The sequence below is a fragment of the Prunus dulcis genome, chromosome 4 (genome assembly GCF_902201215.1).
Source record: "Prunus dulcis chromosome 4, ALMONDv2, whole genome shotgun sequence".
NCBI classification, from domain to species: domain Eukaryota; kingdom Viridiplantae; phylum Streptophyta; class Magnoliopsida; order Rosales; family Rosaceae; genus Prunus; species Prunus dulcis.
The window spans coordinates 7,002,013-7,017,467 of NC_047653.1; the positions used below are offsets into that span (position 1 = coordinate 7,002,013).

Genomic DNA, 15,455 nt, shown 5'->3' on the forward strand with positions numbered 1-15,455 from the left:
TTAGAGCTCTCAGGCAACAATTCGGATTGTTTTTACTTTCGGACTTCATAGAACTTGGTGGAGTCCATGCCTTGTCTGGGCTGTTTTGGACCGCTGGAGCTCCATTTCTCTGTATGGGCAGCCTTTTGCTGGGGCAAGGGTTGCCACTTGAACTGCTCTTATAAAAATTAAAAAAATTAAAAAAATTAAAAAAGGAGAAGTTGGCCAGTTGGCCGAATTACAAAGTAAAAGCAAAAGCAAATATAACATGGACTATCATTTCATTAGGGTGCTACCAATAATTAAAAATGAAATGTGTCACCACAATTTAAGTAATACGTTAGAAAGACATAATTGCATGGCTTGCTATCCGATAATGAAGGATGTTTTTTGGAGCGAAAAATAAAGTAAAAGATACTGACAAGACTATGAGTCTCCTAGTAATATATGAGGGATAAATATAACTCTTGGGTTACAAGTTACAACACACAAATAATCAAATCGATTTTTTCATTATTAAGATAAATACGCAGGGATGATTAGATTAGAAGGCAGATATGTGTATATGAGAAGAGTTGTAAATTTAAGGATGTGTAAATGTTCAAATTTTACTGATACATACGACTTACGGATAATCTGACATAATACTAAATTCTTTATTATTATTTTAAAAAAAACATAAAGATGCAATTTTTCAGTTGACATTTTATGGCGTGGGACAAGAAAGGGATTCTCATCTCATGGAGAAAAGTTAACAAAATTACACAAGGGTTCAAGAGCCATACTTGGCGCAAGAAGAGGCACCAAGCTAGTTTTGAATATTTGTGAGCTACTTGAATGCTGCTTGAAGCTTTTTATTCTTAAGGAGTGTTAGGTATTTTTGTTGGTTTGAAGAAGAGTTTAGGTTTTTGGTACTTTGGTGTTTTCTTTGCCCATTAGTATTTGGTTTGTTTTTCCTAATATATTGATGATTTTTCTTTATAGTTCATTTGTTAATTAGTCATTTCAATTCCGAATAGAATTTGTTCGGTTATAATTTCCCATTCCAATTAAAACTTGGATTTGATGTAAATTAAAACCAATTAAAATTTGAATTTGATGTCAATTAAAATCAATTCAAACTTGGATTTGATGTGAATTAAAACTTGAGAATTTTATCAACGATTGTTTGTATTTAAAATGGAACTACGAAAAGTAATAAAAACATCTCTCTAGTTTCCAATTCAACAATCATTTGGTCCATTTGTTTCAAAATGGAGACCGGCCATGGAGTTTGGGCACTCAAATAAAGCAACCTAAAAACCATAATTAGGGCTGTAGGTTGAGAAATTTGGCGATCCAGGGAGCCGTTGCGATTCCTAATCCCCTAAAACCGGGAGTGTTCCTGCTTGGTTTTGTTTGCCCTCTGCAAAGCGAAAAAATTACACCTTAGCGGCCAAAGCCTCCGCGCTTTCCCTGTCCAACAATTATCACGTATTCACAGCATATAGAAAATAAAAAATAAAAAAATCACCGCTTATTACAAAAATTCACAAATTAAATAATAAAAAATAAACTTTTCACACATCAATTACAGCTGGGAAACACACGCATATATATATAACACTGAAAAATAAGAATTGCAAGCGACGGAGAGAGAGAAATTCTCTTGTTGCTTTTCTCCAGAGCTGTAAACTTTCTGCTTCTTCTTCTTCTCTCTCTCTGGTTTTCAATAGAAAACAAAGTACATATCAATGGCTAAAGAGAAAGCTGAGAAAGAGAAGAAGCTGTTTGTGGGAGTTGTATGGAACTACGCAGCAGAGCTGAAGCTACTGCTAACAGCTCTGTTGATCCTCTGCACATTAGCCACTCTTCTCCAATTCATTCCGTCAAGGTTCACCATCTCCACCTCTGATCTCCGCTTCTGCATCTCCCGGGTTCTTACTCCAGCCCAAGCACAGTCCCAGGCCCAAGCCCCGGCCAACCAAGTCATAGCAGCAGAGCTAGTCTCAGCACCAGCACCTTCTTTCCCACCACCACCGCCCCCGCCGACGCCACCACCGCCACCGCCGCCTTCTGTTGAGCTAGACCAGGTGCTCAGCAATGGCGTCATTAAAAGAGCTTTCAACCCATACGGGTCGGCGGCTTACAGCTTCGTCACCATGGGTGCTTACAGAGGAGGCCTCAACACTTTTGCCATTGTGGGTTTGGCCTCTAAGCCTCTTCACGTCTTCTCAAATCCCAAATACCAATGCCAGTGGGTGCCCAATCTCAATTCAAGCCAATCCATTTCCACAGTTGGGTACAAGATGCTCCCAGACTGGGGCTATGGCCGAGTCTACACAGTCGTGATTGTGAACTGCACTTTTTCTCAGCCCATCAATGTCGACAACTCCGGCGGAAAACTGCTCCTTCTCGCCTCCACCGCCGGCGGCGGTGACCGGAGCTTCAACACCACCGACACAATTGAGGCCTTGACTGAAGCACCGGGAAGTTTAAACGCCGGTTTGTTCACTTCAAGGCCCAAGTATGATTATTTGTATTGTGGGTCTTCTTTGTATGGGAATTTAAGTCCTCAGAGAGTGAGGGAGTGGATTGCTTACCATGTGAGGCTGTTTGGACCTAGATCTCACTTTGTGATTCATGATGCTGGTGGGATTCATGAGGAGGTTTTGGAGGTGTTGAAGCCATGGATGGAGCTGGGCTATGTGACCATGCAGGACATTAGAGAGCAGGAGAGATTTGATGGATATTATCACAACCAGTTCATGGTGGTGAATGATTGCTTGCATAGATATAAGTTCATGGCTAAGTGGATGTTCTTCTTTGATGTTGATGAGTACATCTACATGCCACCCAAGAGCAATATTAAGTCGGTGCTTGATTCTCTCTCTGATTACACCCAGTTCACCATTGAACAGATGCCCATGAGCAATAAGCTCTGCCTCTCTGCAGATTATGGAAAAACTTACAGGTACACATCTTCTGCTCTGAAAGTTCTCTGTTTTTACTTTCTATGAATTGGGTTTTGTCAAATTTTTGCATTTAATTTGCTTAGATTTAGCCACCGTAAGTGTTGCATATAATTTTGCTCATAAAGAATGCATTTTTAGTTAACGATTTTGACATGTGGAGCTTTTTTCAATTACTTCTAAGGATTGACATTTGGATTGATCACACTGGTGTTAAAATGAAGCCAAATTTCCACAATTCCATTCATTGTGATGCTAGTTTCTGATCTTTTTTATTTATTTATTTGGCGATTGTGCATTGGATTCCTAGCATAAAAAAAGACTGCATGAATGATAATGTCACCTTGGCTGTATGCAGCATCATTATGGGGATTCTGTAAATTACATTTTTTGGCTCATTGTTTTTCTTTGGTAGTTTGAGTGTTTTGGAACTTTTTTACATTGATGTTGAAATTGTAGTTTGATCAAGTGGTCGTACGCATGAAATTTTTTGGCACATTCCTCTGCTTTTGCTGAAGTGTCCTTCTTCTCTTCATTTTACTAGGGCAGGTGGTAGTGGGGTGGGCTTCAGCTTTGTTCTAAAGTGACTTTTTTTATTATTCATGACTAAGACCTAATATATTCTTTTAATAGTATTTTCACCCATCTATATGATACTGTTCCTTTATGTTGTGAGCATACATCTGAACCAATCTTCAATAATTGATGTTCCTTTCCTCTATAAGAAACATGATCCCTATTATCAAAATCATGTTAATTCTGGCGATGGAAAATTATTGGTGCAATGTTTGAACTTGAATAGTTAGTCTCTGCAAATTTTCAAGTGGTAAAGAATTAGAACCATCCTCCAATCTCCAGTTTTCCTTCTTCTACAAGATGTTTGGAAAGTTTCAATAACCAAATGATGATACATGGAAACGAAGGATTGGAGTGTTGAAATGAATCATCATCAGGACAACGAGAAAATCATGTATGATGATGTTATTTAAGGGAGATTAAGACTGATGCCGATGCTGACCAGAAAACAATAAATAAAAATCTAAGAAGATTAGGATTTTTTTGTTGGGACTTGAGAAAGAAGGTGCGTTAAGTTTTTAACCCCATTGGGTCAATTTCTTTGTCTGTCTGCCAGCTTGATAATATATTTAGGAGTTAGATCTAGGATCCAGTATAGAACTCAAGTCAATATTTTGCCAAAAACCAACATGAAAACAACAAGAAGTTGTTTCCAAATAAACAAGTCAAAATCTACCAGTTGCTTTGCTGCTGCTACAGAAGCAAAATATTCTGTGTTTAGATGCATGGTCTTCTTATTCTTCTTCGTCATGCGTTCACATTCTGATGTGAATTTGTGAAACTGCGCAGGAAATGGGGATTTGAGAAACTTGTGTACAAAGATGTGAAAAGAGGAATTAGAAGGGACAGAAAATACGCAGTGCAACCGCGTAATGTGTATGCCACAGGAGTGCACATGTCACAGAACGTAGCAGGGAAGACGACCCACAAGACAGAGAACAGGATCAAATACTTCCATTACCATGGAACCATTGCCAACAGGCGTGAGCCATGCAGGCAGCTAGTCAACGCGACTGAGACAAACGTTGACAAAATCCCTTATGTTATGGACACCACCATGAGAGATGTTGCTGGCTCTGTCAAGAGGTTCGAGCTCAGAATGATTGGAAACAGGTTACAAAAGACCAGGCAATGAGAGCACATAAATTTTTTTCACTTTTCTTTTTCTTTTTCTTTTTCTTTTGCATTGTTCTTTTTCTTTTTTCTGTTATTTTTTTTGGTAATTTAATGTTTAATTACAGTTGTAGAACAGGAAATTCTTTGGTTTAGGGTTCAGAGTTCTTGTATAATAGTTTTCAGTAAAGGTATATATAAATACAAGTGCTGGTGGTATATGGACATCTCACATGCTTTTGAGGCAAATATTAGTTTTTTTCTCTTCATTTTCTTCTTGATTTTGTTATTCTGATTCTTTTTTAATTTAATAATAATATTATTAATTTTTAAAAAAAGTTGATTAAATTGGATTGTCGGTCTGGAGGGACCACATGACTGCACCCATTGAAGGTGGCTTTGGTGTCAAATGAGCTTTATTTGGCTATCTCACTTTTCATTTCTGTGTCGTCCTGGATTTATCATTGCTTTTCCTCTCTTTTTTTCTTTCCTTTTTCTTTTCTTTTTCTTCTTGACCAAACAGACAAATCCACAGCTTAAAACAAAGTGAACAGAATAAACCTTGGAGCTTTTTACATTTCCAAGCATATTACATTTTCTGAGGCATCCGATGTTAAAGCATCACATAATAATATATGCTAATCACCAATAAATTAAAGAAAAAAAAAAGATGTTTTGCACCTTTTTAGTAAAAAATATTATTAGCTTTTATCAAATGCGGCCCCCGAAGATTAATTTTGAAGTTTTGCATCAATCAATACCTGGAGAGCACCCTTGCTGCCAAGACAAGATTTGAGCTTGCTTTGCCGATTAGAAAAAGAAAGACTCCATATCATATGTGATTTTGATGATGAACATGGACCATATGGGTTTTGGAATGATTCAAAAAAATCATAAAAGGGTTAGCTTTATCCAATATGAGACGAAGTCAAAAGGAGCTGGTGGGTGTGTCATTTGGAATGTCTCATCCTGTAACTAACACATGGACAAAATTAGGAAAGAAAGAAAGCGTATCCTATCTCTAGAGGGTTCCTCATAATTCTATTATAGCTAGCTATTTAAGACTTTTCTTAACTTTCTCCTAACCTTCATAGTTTAAGTCGAGTTTTAGATAATAACGGAACTACGCTATTATGCCCTAAAAATTTAGGTCGCTGAGAGAATGAGTCAATAATGTATATTACGTGAAGAAGTGCATCGAGTTTTCATACAATGTTACCACCAGTTATGAGGACCCGTGAAGCCAGCAACAGAAGAGAGGGTGCCAATTGAAGACCTCTCCATCTTCGTAATGAAAAAATTTAATGCAAATATAAATGAGTATGGTTCTAAATATAAGTCCAAGATTGAATGAGAACGTGGCAGATTTAAAGGGCAGCAACTAAAAATAATAATGGGGTTAGGTGGCTTGTGGGTCCCAATGTCCCCAACCAATCCTTGCACGCCTTTTTGACATTTTAATTAATGTGACCAGTAACGTAGTATTTAATAGTTGGTATGTTTACTATGAGATATGGTGGAGGTGCAAAAAGTGTCTTTATGAGACAAAAGAGTTACTTAGTATTTATTATACTTCTGACTGAGGCTGCCTCTGCATCACTCAAGCTCCCAGAGAAACGGCGATGAAAACTGATACACCATTTTCTTTTCTAAAGTACAAAGTCCCATGCCTTGGTTTATCTGTTTGCAGATTCTCCGGCATTGATTGTAATTGTTGCACATTAAATTGTGGTGCAGTTTTATAATTTAACCCTGTACCAAGAACTTATTCTATGGTGTGATTGTGAGTTAAGTTAGTCGTTCAATGTAATATCTTGTATTCGAATTTCAACATTCTCCCGTGTCTGAAAATAATTTAGAATATCCTTATTGTAAAAAATAAAAACAAATACCTTATTGTAGGATATTCCCATCCCATTCTATATTATAATTCGTCCATATGTTGTAATATGAATAAACAACATAGTTTATATTTTCCACTCATAAGCTCTTAATTAAATTCTTTGCAGCGTAGTTTTCTCCTCACATGATGATTAGCCAAGCTTAAAGTCCTAACTTTACCGGTGATTGTTTGTTAAGAAAGATAATAATATATATATATATATATATAAAATCCGACTTTTTCTTAGTTAAGTTGGCTCAAGTAGATATCCTCCCTACTCAGTACCCGACTTTGAATTTTCTTCTTGAAATTTAGAATAGTTTAAAGTAGAATATTACTTTTAAAAATAATAATAATAATAACAAACAAAAGACTCATTTGGAAAAATTAGATTGTCGATTCCATAAAATTATTGCATATATATATATATATATATATATATCTGTTTTTGGGTTGATTGCTGACATAGAGTCAGAGCTGGAGGGCGTGTGAGCCTCGACAGGGTTTTGTGTTTTTTGGTTGGCTAGCTGTGTTTCTTTCGCCGTTTGCGTCAGTTCAATAATTTAGAAAGAAATAGGAGGCCCATGAGCAGCGGTGGAAGTCTGGATTGTATAGCAGCTGGCACTGCCAGACTTTCGCTTTCAACTTTCATCATCTTGTTAATATTAAGTACCCTATTAAAAAAGAAAAAAAAATGGTAATACAATAATTAAATGTTGCGAGTTAGGTAAATAATATAATGTCAATTAATAATGAATTTAATTTAATTTCATGAAATAATGTTTAACAGCTAACTGAAAACTGAACCACTCATCACCTTACAATTATAGTTTTTTAAAAATTTAATTTGTGATGGCCGCACAGAAATATACTCATATCATATTTGTATACCACATTCTCATACCACATAGAAGATGAGGTGAACATCCACATCAATTAAAATTTAATTAAAAATGCGATAAGTGTAGCATTACTCATATAAATATTGTCCATAATTTCACATATATTTAATTTTTGCATAACCAAGAACAATGAATTCATGGTCCAGCTAGAGCTAGCAGTACTGTATTACAGTTAATAATTGTCAAAAATGGTGGGGGCACACATCACATGAACACATGTGGCCTAGGAATTCTTCTTCAAATGCCTCACCCTCACCAAACCCATTTCTTATTTTCCATTTGGGTGATCTTACCCTTTTGCCAGGCTTCAACTGCGAACCCATGCTTGGGGTTGAGGGCGTAGGGCACGAGACTTTGTCCAACACTCCAAAGATCCTCTATGGTGATAATTGAAAAGGTTTCAATGTCAAAGCATTTGAACATGGGATTTAGGAAGTCTAAGGCCTCATTTACTTCGCCGAATAAGATGTTTCATAAGTAATTAACTTTTACACGTTATCTTTCATTTTCGCAGAATAAACGGCATAGAAATGAAAAGTAATATTAGAGATTGGTCATAGAAAATAAAAAGGGCCCATTTCTCTTTCTAAATGTCCAACTTTTCTCTTTGGGTGGTGGACTTATGTTTACATTACTATTGACGTGAAACAGATTGATGTAGCTTTGATTAGTTGCATTACAGGAAGCAAATCATTTCATATTCCAAGTGTTCGGATGCAAAATGTGAACCTGTGAATGTGATAGAGAAACAAATAGTCGTTAGGTGGCACCTTATGGGAAAGTTTATTTAGCTGGTTTATCGTACATGCAAGGGCCGAACTAGGAACTTTCATAAGGGTAGCTAACTGAGTTTTGTCCTTGTCGAGTGATGGGATGGAGGGGCTCAATTTTTGTTGAGGTTAGTTTATGGAATAATATGATTAGTAAGTACGTCACTGAATCTGAACACTATTTATAAAAGCAAAATGCTACTCATCCAAACCTAAATGACACAGTCACAATGTACAATGAAATTGGCTTTTACTAAATTGATGGGATTAGAGATGACTTCTATTTGACAAGAACTCAAATTGACACGATTCAAATACCACATAACGACTTGTTGCAACCTTGTCTAGTCCATTGCCTAGGGCTCAAATGAGGGAGCTTCTATAATGAAGGGCTATATTGTGGGGTTACAATGAGGGAGTTTAATCTAACAATTCAATAATAATTCTACAGTAGATCGAATGGCTATTAAAGACCAACTCATTATAGCCTCCTTGCTCAAGTGAAGGCTTCGGGTAGCTTGGGGGTCATAATATTTTGTTTCTATCGGCCCAGTCTTTTGGGGTTAACCCAGTCTTTTCCTTCAGCAAGAATTCTATGTAGTGAGGCCATTATATATGCCCGCCCTCACTATTGAATGATTCTTTTGTTCAGTTGACTAAAAGAACGTCCATAGTCCTAAACTTCCAAATAGAAGGATCCAATCAGCCCAACCCACTTCAGAATCCAACCCGAGCCCAGTCAGGGGTCCAATGCCAACCCGACCTGCGCAAACGTGCAGCATTGTAATATAACTATCGTAATAAAACAGATCCAGTTAGGTGCATGTTATTTCATATCAGATCAAAGACCAAAAAAAATAAAAATAAATCCACAATCATTATACCAAAAAACATAGGGAGTTATGTACTCTGTGCTTCTAAGAAAGCTTTGAAATCATTCCTAGCCTTGCGCAATCGAGGTGTAACGCAAACGGTCGGTGATGTAGGAGACGATGATGTCGAAAACCGAACATGGCGTGAGGCTTCATGTGATTTCCGGCCTTGTGTTCTTGAGGAGCCATTCTTCAGAACTCCTTTTCTATCAGTGTCAAACACAAAAGATGTAGAAATTGGTGAATCTGTGTCGTTGATGCTGCTTCGTATTAGCTCCAGTGGAAGATCAAAGTAGTGACTAACAGAGTCATCATCATGCTCATTGATCATAGCTGATGCCCAAGAGCCACATTCAAATTTTTCCAAGGAAACTGTCCTGGAGATGACATTTCCCAGCTCATCAGGTTCTACCTTCCTTGCTCTCACTGGCTTTGCCTTGCCAAAGCCTGGAATGAACAAGCACAGGGCTCCACATGTGAACTTATCATCACATGGGTCCATTTTCTTGCCATTTTTATGAGCAACTTTGTGGGGCTCAGGTCTAGGGAGGCTGCTGTAATGCCTGGTGACCTTTTCAGTGGCATTTGGTTGGATCAGCCAAAGATCAAAGTCATCTGAAGGGGCACATGCTCTTCCTTGACCACATGACTTGCTCCTCCTAAATTGAATTTCTTGTTGCAAGTGGGTCAGATTCTCCATTTGCTGCTGGGGAGATGCTTGGCTTTCATCTTTCCATTTCTTCTTCAATCGCGGCGAGGAGGTTGCCGAGTTCGGGAGACTGAAGCTTAAGAATTTTGGCTTTGCAGGCAGTAGGGGTGGCAGTTGGTCAAGTACATTGGCTTTTGGAGCTGTCACAACAGGGGGAGCAGTAACAACAGGCTTCACCACCAATGGGTCAACAATCACTTCTCTGTGAGATGATTCTTTCAGTGATATTGGATCTACAGAAATCTGCTTTTCTAGATCTCCAAGAGAAAAGCACTCACTCATTTCAAATGAAACTGGATAATCCATTGTAGAGAAGGGCAGAAATCCTGAGGATGAGGTGTGGGATTGGAGTCTACTTAAAAAGGAGGGAAAAAGAGACTTATGGGACCTTAGACGTGAGCAGCATATCCTCCACTAATCCACATCTAGTAGTGATATCCATGTTCTCTATTTGCTCCATATTCTATTTAGAATGAGTTAACTGCTAATCCCTACAATGACTCTGTTTTCATCATATAATCTAATATGAAAGAGAGTTGACTTGTAACAGGTACTATATTCAATAATGAACTCCTAGGTACCAAGGGGATGGGATGCCTGCATTAGGATATAATTAAATAATATATAAGCTCTGATGTGCTTGCAACAACAGCATATATAAGATTCATACATGGGGAAGACACGAAATATAAAGTAAACAATTGATGGCATGGCAATGCATCTTCATGTCATAGGTGCAAGCCAATGGTCGGCCAAACCCCACCAGGCCCTCAACAGAATACACAAAAACATGAGATTTCTCATTAGCCATTCTCATTACGATGTACAAACTCATGTTAGGATCAGAAAATTATATTGCAAGGCATAGATATTTATACATTGAAATATGACAATGAGGCAAGAATTTTACTGTAGTGAATTATAAAATAAAATTAATACCACTGATACACCAATAATGACTGGGAAAGCCGTCACTAAGTACAGTGCTCCATAGCCCTGCAAGATAATAATGACCAAAGATTAGCTAAACCAGAAAATTATGAACCTGTCTTTTTAAAATAAAATCAAGTAAAGGTTTCAAAGTATTTTTGTTCTAAATGATACGTATTGCAAATTCTAAACATTGATTAATTATTGTAATGATGATACACTTTTCCTTTTTACTTTTCTGTTGAAAGGAATAATAAATTAGAGAACACCATCTCATTTAGTGTAAAATCAAAGCATACTCAGCAGCAGATATCTAATAGTTATTATTATTCCTGGTTCTCCTTAATCTGACAATTGCAAGAACATAATAACATCATTTTATCACGAGAAAGCCAAGGAAACTAACCAAAACTGGAGGCACTTCTGATTCATCACTGAGTTCAGCATCATCAATCTCGGCAGCTGTATCCCAATCAATATTCAGTCTCTTAGCAGCCTCTTGAAGATCAATACCAGTGTCTGTCACTCTCGCGTATAGGGACTTGCCAGGCTTTTTCTTCGCTGGTTTAATCTGAACCTATACCAGAAAAAAACAAAACAAAACATATAGGAACAACTAAGCAAATTGATATCCAGTGTCAGTTAGAAACTTAGATAAAAATGAAAGAACAGTGGTGAGTCATCTCATGAAAAGAATTCCTTATATTAGTTTTAAGAAATAGAAAATAGGGGATGAAAGAGAAAAAAATTTTATCACCAAAAATTTGAGACATCAATATTGGAACAAAAGTACACCACATTTACGCTGGAATGGTTTCAAAATCACATTTTTCTACGGTTTACAAACTTTTTTCTTATTGTAATTCAGAACTTGGCTCTTTATCCTAGTCTCCTTGTCTAGTGCTTAATGTTGTTCTAAATTAATCAACCCCTGCATTAGTAACTAATAGTTGGAACAATTGATAAAATGACAGTCTTCCAATATAGATTAGAGTTCAAAACCATTTTGATTTTAATTTCCATGGCTGCATGCAGATAGGTCAACTATTAAATCACGATGAGCAATTTGTATTTCCATAATTTGGCATGCAGTACCACCTTTATGCCTATCATGAGGGAATTATAGGCATAGTAACAAGTCTTTGTCAGAGGAAACAAAGTGGACCATTCCATGAATTAAGGCAAACATGTTAAGCCAATCAATTATGATAATCTACCCATTACACATTAAAAAGCATCTCTAAAATCAATCATCAATATACTTGAATTACAATAATACCTCGAGATTAGGCCATTGATTCATTTCCTCAGCCAGCAGTTTAAGAGCAAGTCGATTCCTTGGGATTTTTCCTTCATTCACCTAAATCAATAATCACAAATTAGTGTCCCAATAAATTGAATTAATTTTGAACAATTTACAGATGCCAAATATATTTTTTCCTCTCTCTTATGATTTCAGAAGGTTATGAACACCAAAGCAAAGAGTTGTAATAACATAACATACAATTTATTCAAATTAGTGTCACTCAACAAGCAATTCATATTTTTGAACATTCCTTCATCATTATACTAAAGATGCCAAGGATTTTATCCAACCATTATCAGTAATACGACTCTCTTTTTCTCACACTTACATAAGCTATTATTGAACAGTTCCCACTTTGTGAGAGAAATTTAATGCCATATTATAAAACAAACATCTGATAATATACTGTTTGCAACAAAATAAGTTTTGATATTAAAACACAATGATATAGACCAATTTATCAAACTCAAGATTGAGCTATGATACCCTCAATTCCTGCTACATCAGTTGTTACAGGTCCATAAGTAGTTGAACTAGCTTTGTTTATTCTTTAGAGGAAATGTATTGCTTCCTCAGATGCTGATTATCTATCTTACAACTTCCCCAACACTTGCCAACTTATTTTCGAAAAGCATATCTCTAACTACAGTAATCTTGAAAAACAATACAATATATCAAGAAAGGAAATGTTTTTTCGATCCAATTTTTCTACCTCAATACGATTTTCAGAAACCTTCACAACAGCCATGAAAATTTGGTTTTCCTTCATATCATGTAAAAAAATATGAAGCAAAGGCTAAACTACAGAAGGGCCACATAATGTATAATATGGGTTGATAACTTAATAACTGCACCTATCTGAATAATCAAACTCAAAATTTCCAAAATAGCTGGAGCACATTTATGCATCAACGATCATATATTTCATGACTTGCGTAAACCAGAGAGAGATTTTCTCTTAGAACATGTGTGCTTTTGACATATCAAAAGATGCATATGTAGTTAATGGCAATTCATCATCCAGTCATTTTTCAGTAAATGTTCGTCACTCACACCAGTGATGGAAGAAATATGGCAGCGGCCAGCCAGCACTCTACTGCTGCTATTCCGTCCTGATTGCAATTACTAGGAGCTTTAAGATGCATCTACTAGAGGTTGTTCTATTAAAATGGTCAACTACTTAGTTGAAGGTTGCAATTTGTGCATGTCAATGTGGGAATTTGTCCTCTAAAAAAGGGAATATTGAATGAATTGATTCTAAATTATAAGATTTCAAACCAAGTGAAGGACTTTATTAATGGATTGGGTGAACATAATAAGCAAATTGCTTATGAGGCCTCTCCAATTGTGCAGTAGTTCCTTGAATCCATATAGTGGCTCATGCATATTTGGATTCATTGAATTCATGAATTCTTTGTTTGAATTAATAATACTACTGTGATACCTAGTAATTTCGGCTGTTTCATGAATCACGGTACTGAAAATTCCTCTAGCATAATGTAGCTGTAGCACAATGGGCAGGAACCCAACTACAAATAATTAATAATATATGAAAGTAGTGTAGTAGCGAGGGAATTAAAAGAAGGGGCTTACTTCTTCAAGAACCTCAGCCAATTCCTCCCTGGTAGGGGCATCAGGATCTTCGATGCCAAGGAGTCTCCTGCGCTCAACTTCCCGTAGGTCCTCAATCATGACAGTGAGCTTAACCTATCATATTGCATACCATCACAAAGTTGATTAAGATTCAAAATAACGAAATGGTAAAGCACATAAAGAAAGGGGTTCACTGAATTATACTTATATTCTACCTCGCTGAAAATCATGTCTCTGTTTTTGCGGAGAAGCTCCAACACCTATCAACAACAAGAGTGAGTGAAAGAGTGAAACGCAAAGAAACCCATTAAAGAATGAACAAAAGCAACATACCCTTTTGATTTGGCTGACGTATTCGAGGTCTTCAGGGTCGGGGTCGGATTCATCTTCGTCATTTTCTTCTTCGTCTTCCTCTTCATCGTCATCCTGGTCTTGTTGGGTAGTTGAAGAAGAAGATGACGAAGCTTGCAATTTCCTATCTTTCTTGGCAACGAGTAAAAGTGTAGCTCTTTTATACGAGTGGCGGTGCTGTAGAGCAAGATGAGGCCGAGAATGGTGGCAGCGGTGTTGGCCGAACCAGAGTGGGAGAGTTTGGACCCAATAAGAAGAAGAAGATGAGGAGGAGGAGGAAGTGGGTGGTGCCAGTGGCGCCACTTGGAGCATTTGCAAAGCCATCATCACCACTCTCACTCTAATGGCAGTTGAAAATTGAAATCTTTCATAAGCTTCTTGGAATTCCAAATGATGTGATTAAACATGCGTCGCCAAATTCTATCCTCAATCTCTTTGCTTTACTACCCACTGCATGATGAAATTGAGATGGTTAAAATAATAAAATGTGACAAAGATGTCATCTTCACTTATCATTCCAGTAGCAGAAAAGAACCACTTGATGGTGTAATTTTGTTTAAAAAGAAAGAAGAAGTAAAAAAAAAACCCTTTGGAAGACCAAATTAGTTTTGGGTGTCTGGTCCAACAACAAGGGTTAGCCAATATTCAAAAGCCCAACCTTTCTTAGCCCATTTGCTGTAATACATTTATTTTTTGGAGGGAAGGACATCGGTAGGATTTAGGACTTCTAAAGGTAATGAAGAAATTGTAACTATTCAACAAACCCAAACTAGCCCAACAAGTTCACATTTGGCCCATGCCATCTTTCTGAAATATTAGACCAAATTTTTTGATACAAACAGTATTCAATTTTAATATAGTCTAGAGAAATTCGAGCTCGGACGCAGAGTAAAGAGCATATTCGGTATAGTCAACTTGAGTAAGACAATGACTGCAGATTAGACCAAATTTAATTCAGCACCAGATGCAGGATTCATTTACTGCTTGGGACCCAATACTTGTCTGATTTAAACTTTGTTTTCCTTAATTTTCAACTGTAGTCTTAGGTCATTTCACTGCATATAGATGGAGATGATATTTTTCCTAATTGTAAACTTTATTTATTGGCCTGATTTTATACTCCCTTTTGTTGACCATTCCTAGTCTTAGGTCCATACATTTGCTTACATAATAGGACAAAATAATGTATTCTCATGTGGGAATTGTCCATGCACAAGGACAACATCTATACATATATATATATATATATATATGTGGAAAGTACAAGATTGCTCAATTTAGATCGATGATTGCATGATGACCGTACGCAGCACATGCAGTGAAACTGTGTGGAACAAATTCAAAGGAATTATTCCTACTTGCCATTCTATATGCACTCATTTGGAATCCAACTAACAGCTATTTTTTCAACAAAGACAACCCAATTCCACATTCTTGTTTCCCCCAAATCTTAAAAGTCTCGTAAGTAGAGAAGAGCATAGCATGAAAGAATTTCTGACAATTATATTTATTCGTCCTACC

General features: G+C 36.8%; 3 protein-coding genes across 3 annotated transcripts; 1 reads left to right on the forward strand and 2 right to left on the reverse strand.

Moving 5' to 3' along the window:
* Window positions 1-1,602: 1,602 nt before the first annotated feature.
* LOC117624975 (galactan beta-1,4-galactosyltransferase GALS3-like) lies at window positions 1,603-4,888 on the forward strand. Its single transcript, XM_034356524.1, has 2 exons — window positions 1,603-2,932; window positions 4,296-4,888. Exons 1-2 carry the CDS (start codon window positions 1,713-1,715, stop codon window positions 4,639-4,641), a joined length of 1,566 nt encoding a protein of 521 aa, XP_034212415.1. The 5' UTR covers window positions 1,603-1,712; the 3' UTR covers window positions 4,642-4,888.
* A 3,798-nt stretch (window positions 4,889-8,686) lies between these two features.
* LOC117625889 lies at window positions 8,687-10,290 on the reverse strand. The gene is made up of 2 exons (XM_034357478.1): window positions 9,058-10,290; window positions 8,687-8,936 (listed from the first exon to the last, which is right to left on the reverse strand). Exon 1 carries the CDS (start codon window positions 10,058-10,060, stop codon window positions 9,074-9,076), a length of 987 nt encoding a protein of 328 aa, XP_034213369.1. The 5' UTR covers window positions 10,061-10,290; the 3' UTR covers window positions 8,687-8,936; window positions 9,058-9,073.
* Window positions 10,291-10,443: 153 nt separating this feature from the next.
* LOC117625008 (ycf3-interacting protein 1, chloroplastic) lies at window positions 10,444-14,437 on the reverse strand. The gene is made up of 6 exons (XM_034356561.1): window positions 13,917-14,437; window positions 13,799-13,843; window positions 13,584-13,697; window positions 11,964-12,044; window positions 11,091-11,261; window positions 10,444-10,750 (listed from the first exon to the last, which is right to left on the reverse strand). Exons 1-6 carry the CDS (start codon window positions 14,259-14,261, stop codon window positions 10,661-10,663), a joined length of 846 nt encoding a protein of 281 aa, XP_034212452.1. The 5' UTR covers window positions 14,262-14,437; the 3' UTR covers window positions 10,444-10,660.
* Between the last annotated feature and the right edge of the window lie 1,018 nt (window positions 14,438-15,455).

What these genes read in the sequence shown, in the direction of transcription:
- LOC117624975 (XM_034356524.1), top strand. Translation starts at nt 1,713, where the DNA reads ATGGCTAAAGAGAAAGCTGAGAAAGAGAAGAAGCTGTTTGTGGGAGTT. An exon ending in GATTATGGAAAAACTTACAG is followed by an intron (nt 2,933 to 4,295) that starts GTACACATCTTC and finishes GAAACTGCGCAG; the next exon opens with GAAATGGGGATTTGAGAAAC.
- LOC117625889 (XM_034357478.1), bottom strand. Translation starts at nt 10,060, where the DNA reads ATGGATTATCCAGTTTCATTTGAAATGAGTGAGTGCTTTTCTCTTGGA.
- LOC117625008 (XM_034356561.1), bottom strand. Translation starts at nt 14,261, where the DNA reads ATGATGGCTTTGCAAATGCTCCAAGTGGCGCCACTGGCACCACCCACT. An exon ending in GAGACATGATTTTCAGCGAG is followed by an intron (nt 13,698 to 13,798) that starts GTAGAATATAAG and finishes GCAATATGATAG; the next exon opens with GTTAAGCTCACTGTCATGAT. An exon ending in CAGAAGTGCCTCCAGTTTTG is followed by an intron (nt 10,751 to 11,090) that starts GTTAGTTTCCTT and finishes ATTATCTTGCAG; the next exon opens with GGCTATGGAGCACTGTACTT.